The sequence below is a fragment of the Paralichthys olivaceus genome, chromosome 13, assembly GCF_024713975.1.
Source record: "Paralichthys olivaceus isolate ysfri-2021 chromosome 13, ASM2471397v2, whole genome shotgun sequence".
Lineage (NCBI taxonomy): Eukaryota > Metazoa > Chordata > Actinopteri > Pleuronectiformes > Paralichthyidae > Paralichthys > Paralichthys olivaceus.
The window spans coordinates 22,030,386-22,043,279 of NC_091105.1; the positions used below are offsets into that span (position 1 = coordinate 22,030,386).

The window sequence follows — 12,894 nt, forward strand, 5'->3', positions numbered from 1 at the left end:
TCATCACAGGCTTGGTTGGCTACAGCTGAAGAGGTGTCATCAGCTTGTCACTTAATTTATTTTAGGACCGCATGGCATTTTAAGTGAGAGTATTCTTTGCAATCTCATCGCATAAGTGTGCAGCATGGACCTTCTCCTGTTATCAAAAACCCTGCTCGTCCTTAGATACCCTCTGAAATTGTTATCGGAAATAAATAATCAGATTCAGTTGACCACACTTTAAACTTTGAAACTGAAGCTTTCTGTTGATTCAAAGATTAGTAGCCACTAGTTTCCTCTATTGGTGCCTCAGCTTCGTAGGGAGCTTTCATACCTACATTGTTTGGTCCTGACCATTGGACTCTCCAGTTTAGTCTGAACCAAAATAACAGGTGTGAAAGGTGTCTCAGACCACGGTCCAGACCCACGGACCAAAATTATATCTGACCTATCTGAAAGCTTTTTGTTGTAGAGTTCAGACTTTTAATTTTGCTGATAATAATACCATAGTGATATTACAGTGACAACGAAGCAAACGGGTTGATTCATTTTCTCCATTCAAATGTAAAGATTACTTTTTTCTATGATCTTTATTTAAAAAAATAGTGAATACTATAGCTGAATGGACAACACACAGAGGTCAGACTCATGCCTGTCCAATCAATGTCAAGTATAGGTAGATGTACTTGAAGATGTCATGCAAAAGTATTAAGCTTGCCAGATAACCAGATCAAATGTAAGCATTGTTAAAAAAGATATGAACCTTGGTCCGTACTTTCAGGTGAGAGTTAGTTTTCTGTCCATACAAAGACGAGTCGTCAGTTTCCTTCCTAATAGTGCTCCAGCTACTTAATCTCTCTTTAACTCCTCTCTTCTGTTATCTCCCCAGGCAAGGACAGAGTCTTCAACACTCCCCTCTGTGAGCAGGGGATTGTGGGATTTGGTATTGGTGCAGCCGTCGCTGGTGCCACGGCCATCGCTGAGATCCAGTTTGCTGACTACATCTTTCCTGCTTTTGACCAGGTAAAAGTTTGCTGCCTTGGTTGGCCAACCTCTTTCACACCAGACATGTTGGCTTGTTGTAACAGGACGAGCACAGGTGCAGGTACAATCTATGGCATTCAAAACAACTTTCTTTTCCATTGAGATGAGCTCATTTTTTTATTATGTAATTAGTTACACCTGTGCTTTCCCTGATAAGTTCAAATGTGTCGTAAAAAAAGGCTCATACTGCACAGACTGCTACAGCGTCCGTACAAGACCAGATCTGTTTGTGTTTTCATAACTGGCTCCAGGAGGAATCTCTCTTTTAGCAGTGGATCACACTTGCTAGTAATTTCCAGGTATTTCATCAAATACAGAGTTGGATTATGGGGAAGCAAGTTGAGGAAATCACACTTTTCCTGCTAAATGTCCTCACGCAGAAGAAACAAGGACGCACAGACATTGTACAGGCAATCTAATAATCTTGATTTTAGGCCCTGAAATGTTGATTTTTTTTTACATGTCTTAAACAGTGACTGGATAATGAAGTTAATACTTTTATAAAGTAGCATTAACCTCAGTCTCACTTGTAAGTGTTTTTTGGGGACAAATTTGTGTTGATCCTGCTTTAACAAAACGCAGCGAGAAAAGAACCATTGAACACACACACACACACACACACACACACACACGCACACACACAGTTACAATGTGTGCAAACACTTATGTGGTGTCATTTCATGTTGAATATGAATAAGACTTAAGTTTTTTTAATAATATCACATCATTATGATCATTAAGATCATCATATTTCCAGCTTTTTTCCCTTTATCAAATGAAGCCCCTGACTACCTCACAGACTCCATGGGAACATGATAGCTCCTCTTTGCATCACCCAATACATGATGAGAACTGCATCGGAAAAAGCCTTAATAGTAAAAGGATGGAAATAACAAAAGGGCGGAAAAACATCCATGTTTTTGTCAGTCCTGAGACAAACGATATCCCATCAACATGCATTGTGACCTAAAGTGGCCTAACTGTTCTAAAATCAGCATATGCTAGAAGCTGAAGGCAAAAACTGTAAAAAGCCTGTAAAAAGGTTGTAAACAAAGCTGCCAACTCAACAATATTATCTCTCTAATCCACAGTGTTATGCTTAAACGTAGCAAATACATTATGCTATGCTCTGATACTAAGACGATATGCCTTGCACTAATACATGTTATAATGCAAGTGATTCGAAATCAGTCCAACAGTCAAGGATATGATATAATTCTGTAATATTTAGTTTGAATCCATGTCATTGTTCTGTATAAATGTAGTAATACCTTGTGTGTTTGCAGTTTTATTTGTGTATAATTGATGAGGTCCACACATAGGCCTATAGTCTGAGAAAAAAAAAAATCAGCACCTTCACAAACACCAAGCAAAGAAAGGTAGAGAGGGGAAAAAGGCCGTAGCTGTTTTCAGACATGAACTCCAGAGAGTGTCCACGTAACATAAAATCTCTAGAGTATTAAAGCGAGGGGTGGCGTGACATGCAAAAGGCAAGATGGAATGTATTTATTCTGCTGTGGAGATCACATGTTTTTGTTTACAGCACATTAACAACGGTGTCGGCCCATTTCACCAAAAGCTCTCAAATCTCATCTTTCCAATTTGACACAATTGTCGGTCTTTTATGTGTATGGCTCGTCTTTTTCACCCTGAGATGTTTGTATTCTTTTTTTTTCTGTTTTGGGTGTGTCATGTGTGAGAAACATAATCAACACACCCACTGGCTCACTGTGAATCCTCTCTCCTGCTTTTTTTCTCACATGGGCTCACTTACTAGTTTTTACTAGTGGGCTCAGCTGGCTGGAGAAACTCTGGAGAATGTCCTTACTAACCGACTGAACGCAGGAAGATTAATGTGCCATCAACAGGCTAAGCACGACAGTGGGTCGTACTGCTGTGCCATGCATACTGTACTTGTTGACACTAGTGTCATTCTGTGTATTCTCAAGATTAATGTGAGCCCCTGCTACATCATGGTAACATAAAACAGAATATTTGTGCTAATGCAGCTGGTTTCTAACAGACTTCTGCTACAATGCTTTGGATACAGTGGGTTTAATCTAGTGTCCGTCCTTGAGTGGGCTTCCCCTTTCTCTTTCTGTGCTCTCACTTAAAATAATGACATCCAAACTGACCTTAGAGAGAAATAAAAGCTGAATTAACAGCCCATCTGAGTTTCAGGGAGGAAAGTCTAGTATCAAAAACTGTAGAAGTAGGTAAAAGAAACCAGTCACTTGAGGTGATTGTGCTCGTTAAAAATAAAGTCCAGTTTTAAAGCTTTAAGAGGCGAAGCAGAGACTGAAGCCTCATCCCTTTGTCCACTGCTGTGGTCTTTTTCATGAAAACAGAAGATTCTCTTAATCATTTTTTAATAATTCACTATACTAATAAGTCACTATACTCACAAAAACTAGCATTTCCCACAGAATTAATTCAATGTACAGTGGTAACTGTAGTGAAATTGCACAAAGGTCACACTCACACGCAACAAATTATAAAAACAGGAACACAGGCTGCAGAGTGAAAAAGAAGTTTTCGAATGAGAAAGTATGAGGACTGTCAGCGTGGATGGTGAGAACATAATGGACCATAGCAAGACAGAGCGAGTGAGCACGCTGCAAATGGAGCTGCACATATATATACACTACTCCAAAAAATTAAGGGAACACTTAATTGTCACAGTATAATAGCAAGTCAGTTAAATTTTAGGGATATCAATCTGTTCATTTCAGAAGCACAAGTTATAATGAATCAGTTTCACCTGCTTAGGTGCAAATTAAAGTGACAACAGGTGCAATAGAGAAGCAAAATCAAGACAAGCTCCAAAAAACGGAATGGTTTTGCATGTGCTAGCCACAGACGGCTGCTCTCTCTTTATCCTTCCTGACTAGTACTTCTTTAGTTTTGTGTTTTGCTAGTCTCCTTGTCACTACTGGTAGCATGAGGCGGTATCTGCAGCCCGATCAGGTTACAAAGGTAGTCCAGTCCTCCAGGAAGGCTCATCCATACGTGTGGTCACCAGAAGGTTTGCTGTGTCTCCCAGCACAATCTCAAGCACATGGAGGCAGTTACACAAGGAGAGCTGGACAGGGCGTAGAAGGGCATCAACCCAGGAGCAGGACCGGTATCGGCTCCTTTTTGTGAGGATGAACAGGAGGCTACAGGTGTGCATGTTTCTGACTAAACTGTCAGAAACATAATCCATGGGGTTGGCATGAGGGCCTGACAACCTCTAGTGGGACTTGTGCTCACAGCCCAGCACTGTGCAGCTTGATTGGCATTTGCCAAAGAACACCAGACTTAGCAGGTCTGCTTTTGGCGCCCCGTTCTCTTCACACCTGAGAGCCGGTTCACACTGAGCACATGTGACAGGCCCAAAAGAGTGGAGAAGCTGTGGTGAACGTTATGGTGCCTGTAACATCATCCAGCATGACTGGTTTGGTGGTGGGTCAGTGATCATCTGGGGAGGTGAATCCTTGGAGGGTCGCACAGACCTCCATGTCATTGCCAACAGTACCTTGACTGCTGTTAGGTATCGGGATGAAATCCTCAGAGAGATTGCCAGAACCTATGCTGGTGCAGTGTGCCCCGGGTGCCTCCTGGTGCAGCACAATTTCCGGCCTCATGTGGCCTGAGTGTCGGCAGTTCCTGGATGACAGAGGCATTGACTGGCCCTCTCGTTCCCCCTGACCTTAATCCAATTGAGCACCTATGGGACGTTATGTATCAATGCATCCAACGCTACCAAATCCTGCCACAGACTGTGCATGAGCTCACTGATGCCCTGATCCAGGTCTGGGATGAGATCCCCTAGGACACCATTCGCCAATCAGGAGTATGCCCAGAAGTTTTCGGGTGTGCATACTGGCACATGGACACTAACATTATGAGTTGCTGTGATAAAAGTCACACAAGTTGGATCACCCTGTGATTTCAGTTTTTTTCTTTGATTTTCCGTATTATTTTTAATCCAAATTATAGAATGTACATCAGTAAACATTTTCAACTTGAATAATTCGTTCATCGGTGTATATATTTATTGGGAAACACTGAAACCTCACTCTATGATGTTACAATGTTTTATTTTATTTTTTCACATTGAAACCGTCTGCAGCATTCCTATTAACCTGAATCACTCCTGGTCTCTTTCCAGATAGTCAATGAAGCAGCCAAGTACCGCTACCGTTCTGGCAACCTGTTTGACTGCGGCAACCTCACCATTCGGGCTCCGTGGGGATGTGTCGGCCACGGATCACTTTACCACTCTCAAAGCCCAGAGGCGTTCTTCGCCCACTGCCCCGGCATCAAGGTCAGACATGCAGTTCAATTCAGATTCTCACTGGTATTTGTTTCCCAGTCTTTCTTGTTTGAGCACTTTTGCAGTGTCACTTCTTACCCAAATACATATTCATAAGTACTCTTGCAGAACATTACGGTTTATGAAATGGACTTATAACACATGTGCAGTCCATATTTATTGTTATCAGTTATAGTAGCACAGTGGTATTTTGGAATGGGCTGTTAGCTTGGCCTGTGTAAATGCTCTGGAGCCATCTTCACAATTATCCCTTTTCATTAGTGAGTCGTCCTGAAACAGGCCTACACTATTCTGTCACTTTTTTATTGTTTTTGTGCTGGAAGTGGTGTGCAGAATTTTTTTATATACAGTCTATAGTGAAGTTATTCAACCTGGTTTATCTTCAGTGAAGCCAGCGATTCCCACAGAATTAATTAATCTATGGCAGTAGCATGGGTGCCTGAAGGACACTCACGCACAATAGATTCGGAGTAATAGGTAGACAGACTAAAGAGTGAAAGATAAATTCTCACATGAGAGAAACTACAATGATGCCACAACTGCAGCTGAAACTATGTGGTCTGATTGTCTACACAGACAGTAACAATGTTATGGAACACATCATGAGCACAGCTCACATTAGCAAAAATATGTGCTAGCAAGTAAGGGGTGAAATTTTGTGATGTAATAAATAGTAAACAATGCATCAATATGGTTCAGGATATATGAGCTGCATATTAAATATCTATATTATGAGAACAGTACAATAGAATGCTGTTACTCATAATAATAATAATAGTTATGATGATAAAACAAGAAAATAACAATAATATAATAATTTGATGGTTTGTACAAATACTGTACTGTAAGACATAATACAATAGATAATATGATATCTATATGTCTATATATAGAACTGACAATTAACAATAAATCAATGAATAAATTCTCAAATTATCTTAGAGACTAAATTACCCAGGGGAATTGGGAAATTGTAATTCTTTGCTGTCAGCATCACTAGAGAAAATGAGACTATGGTGGCAGAAACAAGGAGGCTGGTTAAATGAAAACTAGTATCTAATCCTAAAGAAGAAAAATGATTCCCAAGATACCATTTCCTCCACCACCACATATTTCTTTGTTGGCTGGCATCAGTAGTAATTTGGCTCTCTACTCATCCTGTTTATGTAGAGAGTTAAAAAAGAAAGGATTCTTAGATCTCTTCTTTTCTGAGGCATGTAGTGACGCAACTCGACCGTCCCTTCCAAACTCCTCATCCTGCCAGTTAGAAATCCAAGTTGGACAGAAAGCCAGATGAGCAAATGATATCTTTATGATTGCAATGTCTTTTGACCAAATCTAAATAAATCCAGGTTAATGACAACAGCTGAGCTGTATCATCATTTAAAATGAGTGACAGGGTTCGCCACAAAGATGTGGAGCAGTATCCAGCTGAACTTCAGCCAGTCATCTGCTGTTTGGCAGGCAGCTGGCGCCTATAGAAAAGCTCTGGAGTGATCACAGAGAGAGTTAGTTTCTCACTCTAAGCCTGTTAAATTTCTGAATGCGTTATTTGCTCAGTTGCTCCCTCAGTCCTAATGAAAACTGTTTGATTGTGCACAGTGTAAACACAGGTTTCATAAAACAATGATGTCAGTCAGTCAATTCTCGGGCTGTCATTTTTTTCAAAAAGTCAAGTGAGGACAGATTTTGTAACTAGCACACAATTCACTGGAACTACTTTGACTGCCCATAGTGTTGAGCATCCCCAAGCCTTCAGTATAGTCTCCATACTTTCCATGTGTTCTTTCATGATTCTTTATTATCTTATCTGTGATAACATTTTCCTGAGGATGGGTATGTTCTGACCTCCTACAGCTTTGCTGAAGGTGAAGGTACATTTTCAAAGTTGTCTCTGCTGGATCCTAAGTCAAGCTATACTTTTTTACCATAAAGGGACAGACATTCCAGTGTTTGGATGTTATTTCAAAGACTGCAGGTGCAACAGTCCTTTCATTGTCTATGTAATCTCCCCATAACATCAGAGCTCCATGTAACACTATTTAAAACTCGAAAAGATACCTAGTGGTGCAACCGATTGAGGTGGATTATGTCCTCTAGTGGGCAGCATTGAGTACCTGCATGGTGACAACCAATCACGCTGTTTGGATTTCCTCGGGAAGTGGAAGCACAGCTGTTTTCGTGCTCCAACTTGGCAAAGTATAGCACTTAGCTTAGAACAAACCAGGTTGTGGAGGTCAATGATTTCACAAAGGAACATATCACATTTTAACAAGCCCTCAGGATGTGACTAAGAAAATGATGTGTAAAAACACATAAATGTCTGTGTGGTTTACAGCCACAGTTGATCCACTGTGAGTAACCCCAGCTGAGAGCAATAAACATGTTGTCTCTCAGCAAAGGTCAGCCTGATAAATGTTAATCTTAGTGCATACTATCAGCACTTTTAGCTCCATCTGAGGTCCAGTGTTGTCATCATACCCCAGTTTTGAACTTAATATCATACAATCGCAAATATTGCTGTGGTTAAGGAGTTTGGCTTCAAATGTCTCTGATTGTTATATTTGTATATCTTCTGTTTGTTAAAAGTAATAAACATTTATAAATCTCACAATAGGACTGTTTATTTTTCTGCAGCATGCATATTTTGACCAAAAGACGTGTTTCTTGTATTTTTCAGGTTGTAATACCACGTGGTCCAGTGCAGGCCAAGGGGCTGCTCCTCTCCTGCATCAACGACAAGAATCCATGTATCTTCTTTGAGCCCAAGATCCTGTACAGAGCAGCAGGTACGATAGGGATTGTCAGTGAAGAGTCTGAGGTCGACATGTAATTGGAGCCTTGTTAGCTTTAATCATTTGTTCCTATTCAAATTCTCATATCTCAGTAATAGATTTCATATTCAGGTAGCAATACATATCAAAAGATAACACATTTTCTTTCAATTCTATGAATATTTAATTTGTGTAAAATAGAGCCTGATCGATTTTTTGGGGGCCAGCTCTGATACTGATATTAGGGAGTAAATAATGTACAACACAGATATGTGTATATACTGTATATGTGTATATATTTTTTGAAAAATAGTTGCTTAGTTAGAAAAATTATACATATATTAATTTCTAAGATGTCATATCATACCCTTATGAATGAAAGAAATGTGAGCTCTGATATTTTACAGTTTAACCATAATTATTTTCAGTAAATAAAAATAAAATATAAATACAGCCAAATATATAGAACTTAAAGTAAAAACAAACATTTCTTATGCAAAATGTAAACATTGATGGACATCTTGTCTTTATTTTTTATTCTGTAAAATAAGGATTTTCATATGGATCTCTCCATTTATCTGATAAATTGGCCTGGCCCTAATCTGAAATGACCTTGTGGGAAGGGCTATTTCTAATAATGTTTAGAATTATTTTCTGACTCATTACTCAATCTTATTTGATTAATTTGCTCTTTTTCTTCGAGCCTTTGTGTACGTTTTTGAGTAAATATATAAATAAATGTATATAATACGAATTCAGTCAAAACTATCATAACAGCAGGTTATGATTCTCTTTAACAGTAGAACTAGCGTTTCTTTTAGCAACAAGATTCTAGTTTTGTCTTGACTGTTTGAAGTGCACCTCCTGTTAAATTGTGTTGCTTCCAACTAGATATACCGCACGTATCCGTGCTTTGTGGTAGAACGCAAATCACTGTTCAGTTAATAGAAAATATTGTGGTTAAAAAGTGTCATTTAGAAGGAACATGATATGAAACAATAGCCAATTTTCTGTGTTGAGTTGAGGTATATCGTCATAGAACGCAGCCCCTACTGATGTTCAGCCTCCTCCAGCGTTGTGCCTCACTGGCCTGCTGTCTGCCTGCCTGGTTTCTTCATTCAAAGCAAATGTTCTTCCTTTTAGAAGTGCGAGGCAAGACAACCAAACAATATGCCTGACTGCAAACAATGTGAGTGGGATCAGTAGGATCACAAGTGTGAAGCAGACCGTCTAAATGGGGTGTGAAATGTTGACAGTGCTGAGCTGAGTCTGCTCCCCCTCCTCTTACTTTGTGGAGGGAGCACCAGTGTTCAGTGTGGAGTGGTTGGACAGGCTGCTGTGGAAAAAGGTATCCAACCGTTATATTTCTTGAAGATGATGTACAAGCTTGTTATAGACAAGAAAGACAGAACCGGAATAGACTGGCACTAGCAGCCTCAAATCAAAGCTTCTCCGAATTATTGTTTCTTTCCTGCATTGATAAGTGCCGTTGATTAGAGCCAGATGAGATCGTGAAATTTAACAACCGACTGTTGAGATTGTTTCAATTATGGAAAAAGGTTAGTGATCCCTGTCCATAACATTTTCCATTTTACAGTGCAGTCTGGTATTAAAAACCTTCATCAGCTCATCGGGAGCAGACCTCCACACTTACTTTTCCACCACCTTTCCAGAACTATGGGGCCCTGGTTCATCACATCCTGCATATTATTCTTGTTTTTAAGGAGCATCCAAATAAATAGTAAAATATTTAGGTCTATAGCAAAAGTTATCTTCACATATCCATGAGAACTTTGATTATAGAAGCTTTATGACTACTTCAAAAGACAAACCATCAAAAACTATTGTACATTACATTATATGAGCTGGTACATGCTTAGCACTCTTCACAATAGCATCTCAGACTCCATTTTTTGTCTGTGAAGAAAACCTATTGCGTTAACCTCCCTGATAATGGCTGCTTAATTGCTTTTCAGCAAGTGTGTTAGCTTGGTCACTATTGGAAAATTGAGCTCACAGTCCTTCAATGCAGCGTTCACACAGCTAAAAGAATGTGGCCACATACGTCTCAGACTACCTCAAAATACCATGTGTATGATGGGCTCTGAAATGCTTCCTCAGACCTACCACCTTTACTTAGTGTTATCAACTTGTTAATGTCAGGTCTGAACATGGCCCATTAGAGCTTGATCCATTTTCTGGCTCTACATTCCCTCACAGGTCAGCCCTCTAAAGCTGGCTTACTATTGGACAAGAATTAAGGGATTTCCTTCAAATCTTTGCTGTTGTAATTTCGAAAGTGACCAGGCCTTTAGAACTGTAGACTACGACAGTGATTAATATGGTTTTGTATAGCTATGCAGTAATACAGATATTGTCAATCTTTTAGGCACGCAGAAGAGATATGAAGCATTAGCATTAGTTGAAAATTCAAACTCCGTGTCAGTCATAATTTTTTTTTTCCTCGATGTAAGTTTAATTCAGTGATAATTTTCTGCATATCACTGGGAACAGTACACATGGATACTGCCAATGGCTAATTTGGCATATTTCTAATAGTGCCATTTCTTTTCAGGGCAGAGACCGATATACATTTGCAGTAAAAAATTGAATCTAGGTGTCGAAATTTACAATTAAACACAAACTCCAGCACAACATTTTTTCGAAATGCAATTAAGCAAATTAATTGCATTTCCAAAAATAAAAAGTGTAGGGAGCTCCCAGCAGCATTCTTCTGATGTTAACTTAAATCAATAAAGAAACAATAAATCAATAAAATCAATAATTAAACAAAATAGCTCCCTGAAGTTAAAATAAATGAAACCAGTAAAACTTTGTACTGAAATTTGAGTTTGATCAGTATTTGCAATTTAACAGAACCAGATATTGGTGCAGAAAACAGAGTTGCTACCAGCTGCGGAAGCAGCACTGCTATTGTAGTGATTCGAGATCTCGCCTTTTTGAAGTTTTTTCCGTATACCATACGCTGCAGAATGAACCTAGAAAATGATTTTTCATCATAGTTTCAATACTTATCTGTTGAATTGATTCAAAAGAAATATTTGCAACACTTCCTGTTGCCAACCGTTTGAAGATAAAAGCACTCCAGCGTTTCTGTTGACTGAATCCATTCATTTTTAAAAAAGGGTTATTGTTGTGAAATGTGTGCAGGACCGGAAGATGCAAGGCTTGTATACTGTATAGTACTAGTATTTATTTGAATACATAGGATTACTTTTAAACAAGGAAATACAGTGATCACACCAGAAACCTCACTAAGGTTGTAGTTATATTTAAAGTTAACGTAAAGAACTACAGGTGATGAGCAGTAGGCAGTGTGTGTGTGCAAGTGTGTGTGCAACAGCAGCCAGTGTGGCCCGGGCATTACCTTTGAAACACAGCTCCACTCCGTGACCAAAGTTGCTACAGTCTGAAATGCGTTCCTCTGCATTGGTCTGTTGCACTTCAGTGGCCTTCAGTGTTGATAGTCATGACGTCTAACAAATCAGATGTCTCGAGTAATGTCCCGCCCACCACCCCCAACTCTAGGCAGCTACATCCAGGCCAAAGTAGCACATTTAAAAGTAAATTGATATTATTGGAAATCGGATAAGGGGTTAGAGAGATAGGGAGATAAAAGCAGATATGCAAACCTTCTTGTTTTATCATTACTGATGTCTTTAATACCTCACAGCTGTGTTCTTATAATCGGTCAAAGCTATGTTTGCTTCAGCTGCATAGACTGGTCCCATTGTGATCATGTGTGTTAGAATCATTATGACTATGAAGTGTCATGACTCAAAACTGATGTGGTTCAACAGGGTAAACAAGAGCTGCTGCTCTTTGCTGTGCTTTTGTTTGCGTTTTTACTCAGTTGGTATTTGTTTATTAGCCCTTTGGGGCAGTGATGAGATAGTACATCAGTTATATGCTGCATTTAAGAAGAGAAGCCACTCTACTATTTTCTGCAGCATTTCCATTTGGAATCATTTAATATATTGGATACATTTTTAAGGGGGTCTGACAAGATATGGGTCGATCAGTCAAGTCGAGGTTCTGCTTTTTTTAACTTTAAATGAATGGATTCACTTTATGGTTCCATTCTCATTATCTCATCCTGAAACTTATGTTTCTGATTATCTCGCTGTTAATGCTGTATGTTTTGACAGATGTATGAAAACCCGCTTATCCATCTTGCACAGTGTTTACTCATGGTCGTATTTCAGGAGTTATTTTGATTTCCTGAAGGCAAAGACCAAACCCACTGTCGTGCCAGGTCCACATGCCTCTAATGATATCCGCCTGGATTATATGAAGTCATGTTTTTAATTGTAGCAGCCCTCTCTCTTCTCTTGCGAATAAAGGATAAAAGCCACAACTTTCTATCATCATGGTCATATGGTTTTGTAGGGACAGATATTCTACTTATTAAACCATAACCTAGTTTTCATAATTTAATTTTAACATTCCAAAAAGTGCTATTATTCCAACCATGTGGCCTATTTTCTGTCTCGTCTGGAAGCCTAAACCAGGAGCTGCATGTGATTCACCCAAACCCTTTATGTTGGTTTAACATAGTAAGCCATCGAGACATGGAGCTGTTTTATTTTCCCCTACGGGCTCTCAATTTCTTGAAAGGATCATGGGAGTCAAGGTTTCCAGAAAGGTCTCTGCAGAGTGTAATTACTCACTTATTGTGATATTGACTTCATGTGTTGCCATGTAAGAATCCTTAAAGGTCTTATGCTCTAGCCGTTTTTCAGCCAAAGCCATAATAGT

General features: G+C 39.3%; 1 protein-coding gene across 1 annotated transcript in view; it reads left to right on the top strand.

Annotated features, from left to right (window-relative positions):
• bckdhb (branched chain keto acid dehydrogenase E1 subunit beta) overlaps positions 1-12,894 on the top strand; it is a 55,469-nt gene that overhangs the window by 5,164 nt on the left and 37,411 nt on the right. The window contains exons 4-6 of the mRNA XM_069537468.1: positions 869-1,002; positions 5,177-5,332; positions 8,022-8,130. Coding sequence (XP_069393569.1) covers positions 869-1,002; positions 5,177-5,332; positions 8,022-8,130 — 399 coding nt within the window. The remainder of the gene's footprint in view (positions 1-868; positions 1,003-5,176; positions 5,333-8,021; positions 8,131-12,894) is intronic.